At 34.8% G+C, this 13,778-nt stretch overlaps 1 protein-coding gene across 1 annotated transcript in view; it reads left to right on the top strand.

Annotated features, from left to right (window-relative positions):
* Positions 1-3,194, top strand: part of larp (La related protein) — a 113,320-nt gene extending 110,126 nt beyond the window's left edge. Inside the window, exons 26-28 of the mRNA XM_073090555.1 lie at positions 828-916; positions 1,287-1,709; positions 2,992-3,194. Coding sequence (XP_072946656.1) covers positions 828-916; positions 1,287-1,348 — 151 coding nt within the window. The 3' untranslated portion in view covers positions 1,349-1,709; positions 2,992-3,194. The remainder of the gene's footprint in view (positions 1-827; positions 917-1,286; positions 1,710-2,991) is intronic.
* Positions 3,195-13,778: the final 10,584 nt, after the last annotated feature.

The raw sequence follows: 13,778 nt of genomic DNA on the forward strand, positions 1-13,778 counted from the left end.
AAACCCCTCTCCCTTTGTAAAATTTACAAAGATCTGATCCCATCCTTCCCTTCAAGTTTTCACGTAGTATCTCAGATGGTTCAATTTCTTTTACAAACAGAAAGTGAAAAAAAAACAAATATTTTGTCTCACGGTTGTCTTTAATAATACGTGACGCGTGTCGAAAAAGCGTGAGATTTCTATACAAATTACTCTACGTGACGAAAATCTAAATCCGTCCCTTGATCGTGGTATTTTTAAACACCTCTTCCCCCCATCCCCCTTAAAGTACCCAATTGCACCCCTCCACCCTTGTGACCAAGCGTGGTATATTAAAACACTCCTCCCTCCTACCCGTGTCACGTGGTATGCATACGCGCGCCTACGACCGCCACCGCTCCGTGTCGGAGAGCGACCGGCCGCATGTGGGGTCGTATCCCGGCTCGCACAGATACAGGAATCATTACAGGTGACGTATATACATGTTGAGAGATATTATAGGTGTATACGACCAGCTCTACGGCGGATTGTGTCCCGGATTGCATGGATACAGAAATCATTACAGGTGATCTATTTACATATAAATTGAGAGGTATTATAGGTGATGTATAGAGCCAATCCTACGGCGGATTGTATCCCGGCTCGCACGTATATTGGAATCATTATAGGTGATGTTACTGACCCATTCTTACATTTTTTTTATACAAATCTACACCCTACACCCTGCCTGTGTTACCAAGCGTGGTATATTAAAACGGCGGCAGTAGCCACTTACCATCAGGTGGCCTGAATGCTCGTCTGCTTAGATACGTAATAATGGTATTAACTGTGTGTCTGTTTGTTTCCAGCCGGCCGAGCCCAGCGGCCGCGGGCAACAACCGCGGGCGGGCGGGCTCCTGCGGCTCCCAGAGTGTGGTGGCCAACGCCAGGCCCAGGCGTGAGTAGCCACCCATACCGATATTATTATATAGCATACTATCATAAGTAAGGTGGTACAACCCACCCAGGCGTGGGTAACCACCAACAATAATTTTATAATATAGCATACTAGTTTATATTTCATTCGGATTCTCAGTTTGTTTTATGCAAAAAATGTTTTTCATTCTGACTCTTATTATGTTTTATGAAAATAAATGATTTTCATTCTGATTTTATTGTGTTCAACCAAAAAACTAAACTAATAAATGATTTTCATTCCGATTCTCACTTTGTTTTATAAACGATTTCTATTCTGATTCTTGTTCTGGTTCTGTTCCTTTAATACTGATTCTGGTTCTGATTCTTATTCTGATTTTTTTATTCTCCAGCGACACCGAAGGCGAAGCAGGCCGACGACGCCGCCGCCAAGGGCGTCCCGACGCCGCAGTAGCGCCAGTGTTGTGCACCCAAGACATTAACCGATTGCATTTTATACCTACACACACTACGACTATAACATTATATATAATATACGATAACAAACAAAAAAAAAAACAAAAAATACACACACGCATATAAATATTTCAATATAATAATAATAGTGTTGCTACTAAAACGATTGAGAAGTGTTAAAAAGTGTTTAAAAAAGTGAAAGATTATAAAGTGAGTGACGCGAGTGTTTGTTGTTTTCTGTTTCGTACCGTTTCTCGTCACTTCTCGAGCCGGTCGTTACCGGTTTGTGCCGGTTGTGCGCCGGTTGTAACCGGTTACGACGGCCCGGGGTTGCAGGTTTCGCCTTATGTGGAGCTTGGGTGAGTTGGTTTTTTTTGTTAATTACTTTTTAAATAATTGTGTTTAAAGTTGGTGGGTGTAGTGTAGCTGTTAGTATGCTCTGTTGGTACGCTGAAGGTTTCGGGTTTGATACCCGGTTGCGCAGATATATAAATGATGAATTTGAAAATTAATTCTTGACAATTGTCTTAAAAGTAATGTAGCTGTTAGTGTAGTCTGTTTGTTACGCTGGAGGTTTGGGGTTCGATTCCCGATGAAACTGAATTTGACGCCCATTATCAATAATCAATCCATCCAATTTTGTCTATCAGAGATCAACCTGTCAACAATTGAATATCTTTGTCTACTAGAAATTGTCAAAGTTCTGTCTTTGTTAGGCAAAGTTTGGATAGATTGGTTATTAATAATGGCTGAAGTAGACAAACTTTGGATAGATTGGTTATTAATAATGGCTGAAGCAGTTAATAACATCCAAGTTTATTACAGCAACTTAATATAAATTTAGGTGTTAATGTAATTTTTTTAAATTTAATATTACACATGAGACAGACTCGTAATCATGGAACAATTAGTAGGCACTGTATAAAATATTATAATTACTTTACGTATAAAAAATAAAGTTGTAAATAAAACAAATGTGGTAAGTGTTAAGTGTGGTAAGTGGTAGTTTCTGCTGTTTGGGCATATCTGTAACCGGAGGGTAATGTTTTTCGTTTCTACACCCTGCAGGGCAAATGGCTTGATGGTTTGTAACATATGAGGTGTCGTTGGATACGTTTAAATTGTGGGAGCGAGATAACAGCGTTTATGACAGTAGTGTTAAACACTGCCGTGTTCTGGTTTGAAGGGAGATATATTATGTACACATCCGAGACATTCCAACTTAGTTCTACGATTATGACTATATGTTTGCCGTCGCCCAGGGTTGATTCGTAGAGAACGCCATTAGGAATTAACTTCACCCTAGTTACTGAATAAATATGTTGTAAATATATATATATATATATTTTTTATAATATAGGAGTAGCAGACGAGCATGCAGTCCACCTGGTGGTAAGTGGCTACTGCCGCCCATGGATATCTGTAATCAACCCCAGATAGGATTAGATATGCCTTCCTGAGCTCGTCCACAGATGCGCCGCTACCCCTGAGGACTAAGCTGGAACTCCTCGGAAAAGTCTGTCTCCCTTGCCACACCCTTCAAACCGGAACACAGTAGCGTCTAACACTGCTATTATTAGGCAGAAATAATATTGTAAAGAATAAATAAATATATAATGTATGCCTGTCTGTCCATTCCAGCTTGCACGCAACGACAATAAGCGACGCGTCCAGTCGCGCCACTGAGCATACGACCGCATATATATTATATCGTAAGTTCACACGTGCGGACAAACACACAACAATGTAACATTAATTATATATATATTCACTTGACATTGTATTATAGACATACTGTTTTGGAAAGAGAGAGAGAGATATATATAGATGTCGTTTTTTTTTTTTCATTGTATTCGATGTAGCAATAGTTTTGTTTCATGGTAAATGCCTGAAATTTGGGTGGATGTAAATGAAAAATGTCTTGAAAATTTAAGGTACCATTGACTTAAAAATGTAGTTATATATGATATAAATATTAATATCCTTATTCAGAATATATCTATATTAACAAATTTTTTGTTCGAAAACGTGTTTTTTGTGGTTCATTTTAAAATGTCAAAAAGTTACAATGTAGGAAACAATAAAAATTACAATTTAATATCAACTAAATATTTAATTAAGAAATATTTGAGTAAATGTTGTCGGAGGCTTCTACCAATAAACATAAATATAGCATTGTATTATCCCCCAGTTGTGGGGAGAGACCCATGCCCAAGTGGGACAACGCCCAAAGCATTATGACGTCACAGCATACCCACCCATTTTCGGGCATTTACCTTCGAAACACCAAAAAAAAGCATAATTATTCAAGTATTTAACTATAAGTTCTTTGTTTCGTGTAAGACTAGCTTTCATATGTACTTTCGGTGGCGATGTGTGAAATATAGGTGCTGTGTGTTGACCTGGGGGGATGGGCGTTGGGTGTAGTACTAGTTTTATGGAAAAATTAACGGGTCGCACTCCGGGAGTGAGAATATAATAAACTAGTTTTTGCCCGCGGCTTCGCCCGCGTTTTACAAGAAAATAATATGACATATAATCGATTGTGACATGAAAATAATAAAATTTTTTGGTCCAAAAGATCGATTCTCCGATTAATCGATCTTATGGGATTTCCGGGATAAAAACTATCCTATGTCCTGTCTCGGGTCTCAGACTATCTTCGTACAAAATTTCATTAAAATCGGTTCAGTGATTTAGGCGTGAAGAAGAGACAACCAGACAGACAGACAGACAGAGTTACTTTCGGATTTATAATATTAGTAAGGATAAAAAATGAAACTGATACCGGATGACATCTTGATGTTTGCAGTTTGCTTTGCCGTCTGGTCCTGGGGGGATTCCAAATGGGGGGTCTATGAGTTCCATTGTAGATTCTTGTAAAGGTTGTAAAATTAGATCAATTTTTCAGACTTGAACTTAGAATGTTGAATGAGGCCGCACTGCCTCCACCCTTCTTCTTTAAAAAGAAACCCTTTTTAAAAAGTAACCCCCTTTTTTAGTTAAAGAAAATTACATTAAGACATTTTTAAGTACACCCGACGTCCACCCGATGCTTTAGTATGAGTTTTTAATACGAAAACTTTAAAAATACACATGTTTTCGAGCAACTATAGTCAACTTCTCAAAATCATGACTTGAAAATATAGAATCGATTAATTTAAAAATTACTTACTTAATATAAAAAAAAATGCAATTATTTTTTTTGTCTAAATATTCAGTGCGGCCATTTTAAATCCAATATGGCGGGCTCCCCAAAATGGCGCACCAATTACTTTTTAAATGTAAAATGGAAAAATATGAAACTTCACTTTTCAAAGACACTTTTATTAATATTAATTTTGTATCGAAAACTCATACTAAGATCTCAGGTCTGTAGCGTAGAGGTTCCTACGACCTCACATGTATGGTATAACTATACAGGGTGAATTTTTAAAACGGGCCTTCAGGGCCAAATCCGAAACTATAAGGATTAACAAAAAATGCTGAAAGGAGTTACGAGGCCGATTTTGATAAAAACTAAAACTGCATGATTACTTTTTTAAAATAACTTTTTACCTACCCGGGAATCGAACGAGTTCATTTTGAAAAAAAATGCACCCTCTATATTATTCCACTATCTGATAGTGTTGCTTATAAGGATCAAAATCTGGAAAGTAATGATAAATGACAAACTAAAGGAAAAGCCTCAATTTTAAGAAAATACATATTTTTCCATATTAATTTGGCAGTTAAGTTCCCGCCATTCATCAATTTAAACATTTCGTGTATTGACATTTTTTTGAGCCAAAAAAATGTCAATACACGAAATGTTTCTAATAATTCGAAATGGACGTTTTGTTTCCCAATAATTTATATTTTTATGTCCGACTTAGCTATGGGCGGAGTTTCGTTTAATACAGTTGTAAAGTTGACAATTTGCGAGAATTACTTTTTAGAGTCAAATCCGAGTGATTACTAAAAAAAGAGATATAGAAAATCATATTTAACGTTGAAACGAAGTTGTAAACAACAAACAATAAGAATTTACTATTTAAACAGTTATCTATTTTCATTAAAAAATAAATCCTAAAAACTGCGGTAACTTATTTGCCAAACTATTACTTTCTCATACTAAGCCATATGTCATAGTTATAACATCGAATAATTAGTTGTTTAACCAACAAATTCTTCAATGGTATGACTTATGTATGTTTCTAAAGAATTATACATAAATCATTTGTTATGTATAATCCTTAAGGATTAGTATGCCAATGTATGGAAAAATACGTATTTTCTTCAAAATTTTCCTTTTCCTTTAATTTGTCACATAACATTACTTCCCAGAATTTGATCCTTATAAGCGACACTATCAGATAGTGAAATAATATAGAGATGTATTTTTTTTCAAAATGAACTCGTTCGATTCCCGGCTAAGGAAAAAAAATATTTTAAAAAAGTAATGATGCAGTTTTAGTTTTTATTAAAATCGGCCTCGTAACTCCTTTCAGCATTTTTCGATAATCCTTATAGTTTCGGATTTGGCCCTGAAGGCCCGTTTTAAAAATTCACCCTGTATATAAAAAAAATCGGTCTGTCTGTATGTTTTTTTTTCCACTTAATATTCGATAAATATCAGATCTCGGCTTCGTTGAAACAATCTGTACAGTTGTTATTTTTTTTTCCTGTTTTTTTTTTAAATATAATAATATATATAAAGTAAAATATGTATGTATATATTTATGTATTGTGTTAGAGGTAAATTAGGTTTCGCTGGCGGTGTATGGGCGAAATGGTTGAAAGAGAGGGAGACGTAATATATAGCGCTGTCCTTGTCTAATACTCTAGCGTTGAATGCTAGAAAGAGACGGACGTATTGGCATGTGACTTTAGAAAATTTGGCTTACAAATAAACTCAAATTGAATATAAAAAAATCTATTCAAAACATCCATGAAAAGGTAACTAGTTCTATTTTTGAAAAAAAAAGGGAGTGGCTTGCAATTTTTTTTAATTTCCATAATTATGTCCTCTTTTAAATGTACTATGGTGCTGCTTACATTTTATTAGACTACTCCCCCCTCCACCCCCTCTATCACCCTCCATAAAACAATACGACTGGAATACCCCCCTCCCCCTACCCCCTCTATCATCATACAACAATACGACTGAAATACGGGGGGTATTCTCCTTAGATTCCCCCCTCCCCTGCCCCGTCTATCATCATACATACGACTGGAGTTTTCAATCCCCCCCCCCCCTACGACACCTTATGCGTCACTCCCCACCCCCATTCCGCCCATCCCCACCGCCACCGGCTCGTTTAAATGTATAAGTAAATATGTGACGTCAGAAAGACTGCCCTTGTGCGTATATATGTATGGTTATAAATAAAAAAAACTAAGCATGTGTGTTTCATTCTTTGTGACACTTGTCATGTTAAAAATATTGAATTCTAATACATAATAATTATATTTTTTTTTCTAATATGTAACACATATGAGGTTCGGAGGGGATTTTTTTAAGTAGCCTAATCTGTGGATGTGGTTGTTAATAATCGATCTATTGTTTTGCCTATGTGAGATCGATATTTGATCATTGCCTCAGATACAAGACGTTGTCGAATTTCGATCTTTGCTAAGTAACACAGATAGATAGGTTATTAATAACGAGCGATAATTAAAAAGGTATATAAAACTTCACATGTTTGGAATTTTCGGGATGAAAAGTATATAAAAACATTCCTATATAGGAATTAGGAATGTAATGTTTTGTTAAAAAATCAAGATACACTATCGATTACTCTTTGAGTTTTATGGATACTAACATAAAAAATATTGTTTATATATAAAGATGGTTCAATAGTATTATTTTTGGTATCTTTTTGAAGTTCAGATCTATAGGCGTAGTGCGTTTGAAAACAAAGTGTTATTAAACAAAAAAAATATCACTACCCATCCAAGCATAACTTACTGTAAGCAACAGTTTACTCGCGAATAATTTGCCGAGTAGATCGCCGAACAATGACGAGCATGAACCACAAACGCGGACAGATATATAATCCTTAGATCCGCGCTGACTTATACCCGCGGAGTACGGATGAGCTTTATGGCGAGTACGGAATACACACGAGTATGTTATTTGCATAATCATTCGCGCTTATTCGTGTATGCTCGGCGAGTATCCTAAATGTTGTATTAATGTTTAACTCAGCATGATAACTGCACTCTTAAATAGATAGAAACATAATTTTTAAAATTAAAAAACGCCCTAGAATTTCTTTACGCTATTTGAAAGAATAGAATTTGTAGAATATTTATTCGTAAAGCAATACCTTTTATTGGTGACCATCTTAATAGTATATGACCATCAGTTACATTAAATTCGCAAAAAAAAAATAGCTTCTTTAAATTATTTCCCTCCGAGCCTCTCTATAACGATACTGCCACTTTTATGTAACGCCTTATCCATGGACACCTTGTCTATGGTTCATAGAGATACAATGTCAACACTATGTCTATGGTTGGACTGAATGCGCGGCGAACGTAGCGTCATAGACGACATATACGTCTGGTGTTGATAATCGATCTGTCGATGGTTTGGCTACTGGAGATTGAATTTTGACAGTTTGTAATATTAGTTTTGCCGATCGAAGATCGATTTTGGCAATTTGTAATATTGTTATCAATATTCAATCTGTCTTTTGTTTGGAACAAAGATCGAATTTTTATAATGTCTACTACTATGATGTAAATCAAATGTCGATCTTTTAGTAGGTAAAACACTAGATAGATTGAGTATTGATACGTTGATACCGACATAATGAAGTGAGTGTGAAACGTCGATCGTTAGTAGACAAAACGTTGGATAGATCGATTATAGACAACCGGCATTAGTGCATCGTAGTACGCTGTTTAGATATTGTTAAAAAAAATGAAAAATTTACAAAATAAAAATTTGAATGAACTATTTTATTACAATGAAGGTTACGAAATTAGGGATATGTAGGGAATTTGTTTTTTGAGACCAACGCGCGTCTTCATTTCAACCCTTACGGTCGGACAAGGGTCAAAGTTACGTGGGCCCACTGCTGGGCAAAGTGTGGGCTTATATGTCTTACGTTGGTTGAGTTGAAAATGATATTTTTTTATTTATTTTATTTTATTTTTATTTGGGAAACATACAATATTTAATACATACAGTAACTTTCACACAGACATAACAAAAATCAGCAAAGTTTCCACTAATAAATAATACATAAAGATTTAAAGATGTAATTGTTTACACTGTTAGGAGTAGGTATATTGAAATAATAAAATATATATAGAAGTAAAAAAAAAAAAAAAGAAAGGAAACTGAACTTGTCCCACTGCTGGGCGAAGTGTGGGCTACGCTGGTTTAAGTGTGTTCGGGTAACACTTGAGAACTTTATGGAGTTGATTAGGTTCAGGTTTAAAATGATACGAATATATCCCACTGGTGGGCGAAGTGTGGGCTTAGATTATGTTGTACGCTGGTTAAGTTCATATTGACGTGAACATGTCCCACTGCTGGGCAAAGTGGGCTTAGGATATTACAGGCTGGCTAGTGGATTACGTTCATGGTGGATTACCATCAAGTGGACTGCATGCTAGCTTGCTACTTCTATAGTATCAAAGAAAATGTGAAAATGTTTATAAATTGGTTTAGATTTTTTCTGTCTCAATTATTTTTAACCAAACATTGAAATTTTATTATGTCTGGTACAATTATCAATTTTTGATCCTTTGTAGGCAGGAATTCGATAGATTGCATACACAATTCCCAATTGCCAAATTTCGATCTTTGGATGTGCATAGATTGGTTATTAATAATGGGTATATATCATAATTTCTTCTCAAATTTCATATTGCTTACAACGTTGGTAGATATGTTCATGTTAATTTTGGCTCTTGTCCGATTGTAATACTGTATTGGAACAATTTAAACATACGTTTCATGCTCTCTTGTTCAAAAAAATCATGGTTTATCAGTAGACTATAAGACTCGATCGATATTAATACTAGATTTCCAAAAAAAAAAAATATTTACTATCCTTTAAGGTTAAGCTTAGTCCTCAGGGGTAGCGGCGCATCTGTGGCCGACCTCAGGTAGGAATATCTGATCCTATCTGGGGTTGGTCACAGATGTCCGTACGGCAGTAGCTTACCATCAGGTGGACTACATGCTCGTCTGATACTCCTATATTTTAAAAAAGATTAATGTCTACGTGTCTGTATGGATGCATAAGCGACTAAAGGATAGTAGAGCAGCTTTTGACAATGCAATAACGACTTTATGCTCGTTGTTAATAATCGATCTATCCGTTGTTTTGCCTACCAATGATTTTGTATCGAAATTTGTGTATCTTGTAACACCTTATCAATAATTATTCTATCTCATGTTTTTCCTATCAAATAACTTGTCAATTCTTTCATACACCCGTTGCTAATATGCAATCTTTACAAAGGTTACGGATAAATAAATAATTGTCAAAAGTAAATTTTTGGTAGGAAAACATTGGATAGTTTGGTTATTAATAATGGGCGTTACAATACAGTCTTTTTTCGATCTTTCGATCTGGATCGATTATTGATGACGGGCTTTGATCGATGCAGCTATCCGCTGTTCAAGCGATAGTAGCCAATAGATCAACTATGGGTCTAGGTGTTTAGACAAGAGAGTTTGAACGTAGTGGAGAGAAGGAATGCCTTTGGTTTGCGTGTGATGGCGTTGTGCGTCTCGAGGATTTGTTTTGGTGTAGGGGTCTCTGCCATAGAAGTAAAAATGAAAAAATATTTTTTCGAATTTGCTTGAAGTCATAATTTTTGATGATATAATAGTCGAAGTGTTTCAGTGTAAATTTGTGGCAATTTTTCCAAAAAAAATGTTAATTGAAGTTTAAAAATATATCCTAATATACATATATCCTAAAATAATCCTTCTTTTTATTGATATGCTATTTTATTTTAGTTTTGCGATTAAATTAAATAAAATGTTATCGATAAATTAGATTTTTTATGTAACTTTCATTTTTTTTTGTTACATTTAATATTTTTTTGTATACACTGTAATATTGCAGAAGTCTGACTACAAAACAAATACGTGAACCAGGATTAGAATCTAAGACTTCGTATAAAAAAACACTTTATGTGAGACATTTCCGGGAATCGAATTACTCAAAACATAATTAGAAATTAATTATCACTTGCTTAAACGGTGAAGGAAAACATCGCAAATAAACTTGCATACCTGAGATTTATAAAAAAAAATCTTAAAGGTATGTGAAGTCTACCAATACGCACTTGTCCAGCGCGGTGGAGTATGGCCTAATCCTTCTCATTCTGAGAGGAGAGCCGTGCCCAGCAGTGGGACAGTAATGGGTTGTTGATAATGATGATGATAATTCACACGCAAACTGAAGTATTTTCTAAGATGTGAAAATTTTTATATGAATAAATGTTTATCTATATATAAAAAAATGTATGTATGTACCGCTAACTTGCTCAATTCAACTATTGTATCGTTAATGGTTTAGAATTGATATAATGACGCGAAATTATTTATCCGAATTGATTTTGAAAAATTGGAAGAACATATTTTCAAAAAAAAAAACTGTAAAAAATCATCTATTTCTGTTATAATAGCAGTGTTAAGTGCTGCTCTGTTCTGGTTTGAAGAGTAAGGGACTATACTTATCCGAGGCGTTCCAGCTTAGTCATCAGTAGCAGCGTTATGGCCGACCTCAGGTAGGATTCTAATCCTATCTTGGGTTGACTACAGATGTCTATACGGCAGTGATCTATTATCAAGTGGACTGCATGCTTCTGTGCAAAAATGTGTGATATATGATTTCCCAACGCTGGGCTAGTGGGCTTAATGGAAAATAAATATTTGCTAAATTTTCGCGTTAAACATTTGGGCTAATGTGTCCCAATGCTGGGCTTAGTGGGCTTAGTCTCTACATCAATGGAGCATTATTAAGAATTGTACTGTAGTAAGCACTAAAGGTGATCATTCAAAGTTTTTTATCACACTGTAGTTTCAAACGAGCATACAGTCCACCTGATGGTAAGTCACTGTATGGACATCTGTACAACTCTATATAGAGCAGGTTCTACCTGAAGCCGATCACACGTCGCCACGTAAGGACTAATGTCACCTCATATGTAAGTCATTGCTTTTGAGATCTACTCTTACATAAGATCATAAGATATAAGTAGATAAATATGTGTATATATATATAAATTATTAAATTAAATAAAATTCCATTACGAGGCTTATGTTATTAAATAGATATTTTCAAAAAAAGCTAATAATATTACGAAAATATATTTCAGTGTACCTTCAAAAATAATGCCTTATTTATGGATTTTTAAAATTCTAACAAATTTAGGCGTTTTCAAAAAATATTTAGTTTACTGTGTTTGTATGTGTGTTCTTCTAGTTGACATTAACGACGTTCGAATTTAGAACGCCGCTCGACCAATCAGCGGCGTTCGAAACCGACGTCTCCCATTGGTCGAAATCAATTCGGATAAAATATATTTCGTCACGCCATTGTGAATGTATATTGCACTAATAAGTATATAAATAAACAAATAAAAATAATTAATTATAACAAAAAAAATATCGTTTAGGTGTGTGTCGATAATGATTCTTTTTATTTTCATAGTTTGTAAGTATGCTTCGTTTTTTTTTAATGATAACTCTTTTGTCTGTGGTGTGTCTGTGTTGCCAGTCACGAAATATCTGTTATTGTGTGATGTTGCCAAATTGTTATTTCTTTTTCTTTCTTAAGAATTGACAGCGTTTGTATATTTAAAATCGTTCGGAAGCAATAATACGGCAACACTGACACACCACAGACAACCAATAATTCGTAACTACTAGTTTTTAAAGTAAATAAATTGATACGTCTACGAAATCGCTTGGGTCGCTTCTAATTATATATTTTTTATTTTATATTATTATAAAATAGTTCCTAGTATGTTATAATTAACCACAATTTTTTAAAGTTTTTTTTTATTGTAACACTGGCACAGAAATCGTTTGAGGCATTTTTTTTGGAAATGGAACACATTTTGATTACCCCTCTGGCCTTTACAATGCTGATTTGACACGCAGTAGGTTCCAGGTTCGATTCCCGGCCAGACATATATCTAAATGACGTATTTAGATTTCAGCTCTGGGTCTGGGTGTTTTGGATTTGTCTATGGGTGTCCATGAAACACGTTATAGGAAAGATCATCTATGTATGTTAATGGACCTCATGACGTAGAAAATCTTAGAAATGAGGGTAGAAAACGATATTTTGGTTGTACGTTTGGACGGCAGATAGAAAACATAACAATTATAGATATGGGGTGCTTATTATAAGGGTAGTTTTGGTTTTGCGATATAGATAAAAATATTTTGGACCATTCGTTAAGGTTGTAATTGTGTTTTTAAAGATGAGGAGGTCACCTTAGATCATACGTAGCAACGCTTGTGACACGATTTAGACTGTCTATAGGTCTCTCATTGTCTTGCTTAAGGCCGGTTGTACATGCTCGACTTTTTGGAACGCAAATCCTTAAGGTTGTTTACGCACCCTTGAATGTTTTTCTAGTAATGTAGTTGTGTTAGTGAAAAGCAAACTAGAGGGCCAATTTGTATCAGCCTTTGTGTCTGTACGTTCATATGTAAATGCCCTTAGATGATGATTTTTAATAATATGGTCATGAGAGAAAATATTTCTAACATTTTTTTAAATAAAGTGGCGATGCTAAATAATGTTTAAAGCTATTTTTTAAGGCTAAATGCTAAGTTTCTTTCGACCAAACTCTGTTGATTCGATAGATGTATGAGTTATTGCGATTTAGGGCTTATAATTAGCAATTTAAAGAAAATTTACTTTAGAATGTAAACATAAAATGTGCTTATATATTAAGGCTTTGGAATAGTGAGAGAATTAAGTTTATAGTAGTAGTCACGTGACGTTTTATGGTCCTTCGAGCCAGATGACGTAATTTGGTCCTTCAAGCGAGATGACGCATTATGGTCCTTTGAGCTAAATGGTCTGTAGTGCTAAGTAACATTTATGATACTAAATACGTTAAACTAGGCGGCTTATATTTGTCCTACAAGCCAGATGGCTTAATATGGTCTTTAGAGCCAAACCTTAGTTCTTCAATGCAAATTGCATATTATTGTACGTTTATTAAAGTTTGTAATAATTAATTTTAGCCAATTTTTGTCTATAAAGTTCGAAATTTGACACAAAATATTGACAAAAGTTTTCAAATTTCTTTAGTAGCCAATAATTGGTTAAGATTGATTATTTACTAACTCGAATTAGTCTGTACATATCTGATACATTTTTGACTAATCTCCGTATCTAACGTTAGTCAGATAGCGTATTATGGTCCTTCGAGAGGATCTAATGCGTTTT

The sequence above is a fragment of the Epargyreus clarus genome, unplaced genomic scaffold, assembly GCF_041222505.1.
Source record: "Epargyreus clarus isolate Ecla_fem2 unplaced genomic scaffold, WU_Ecla_fem_2.2 ptg000033l, whole genome shotgun sequence".
NCBI lineage: Eukaryota > Metazoa > Arthropoda > Insecta > Lepidoptera > Hesperiidae > Epargyreus > Epargyreus clarus.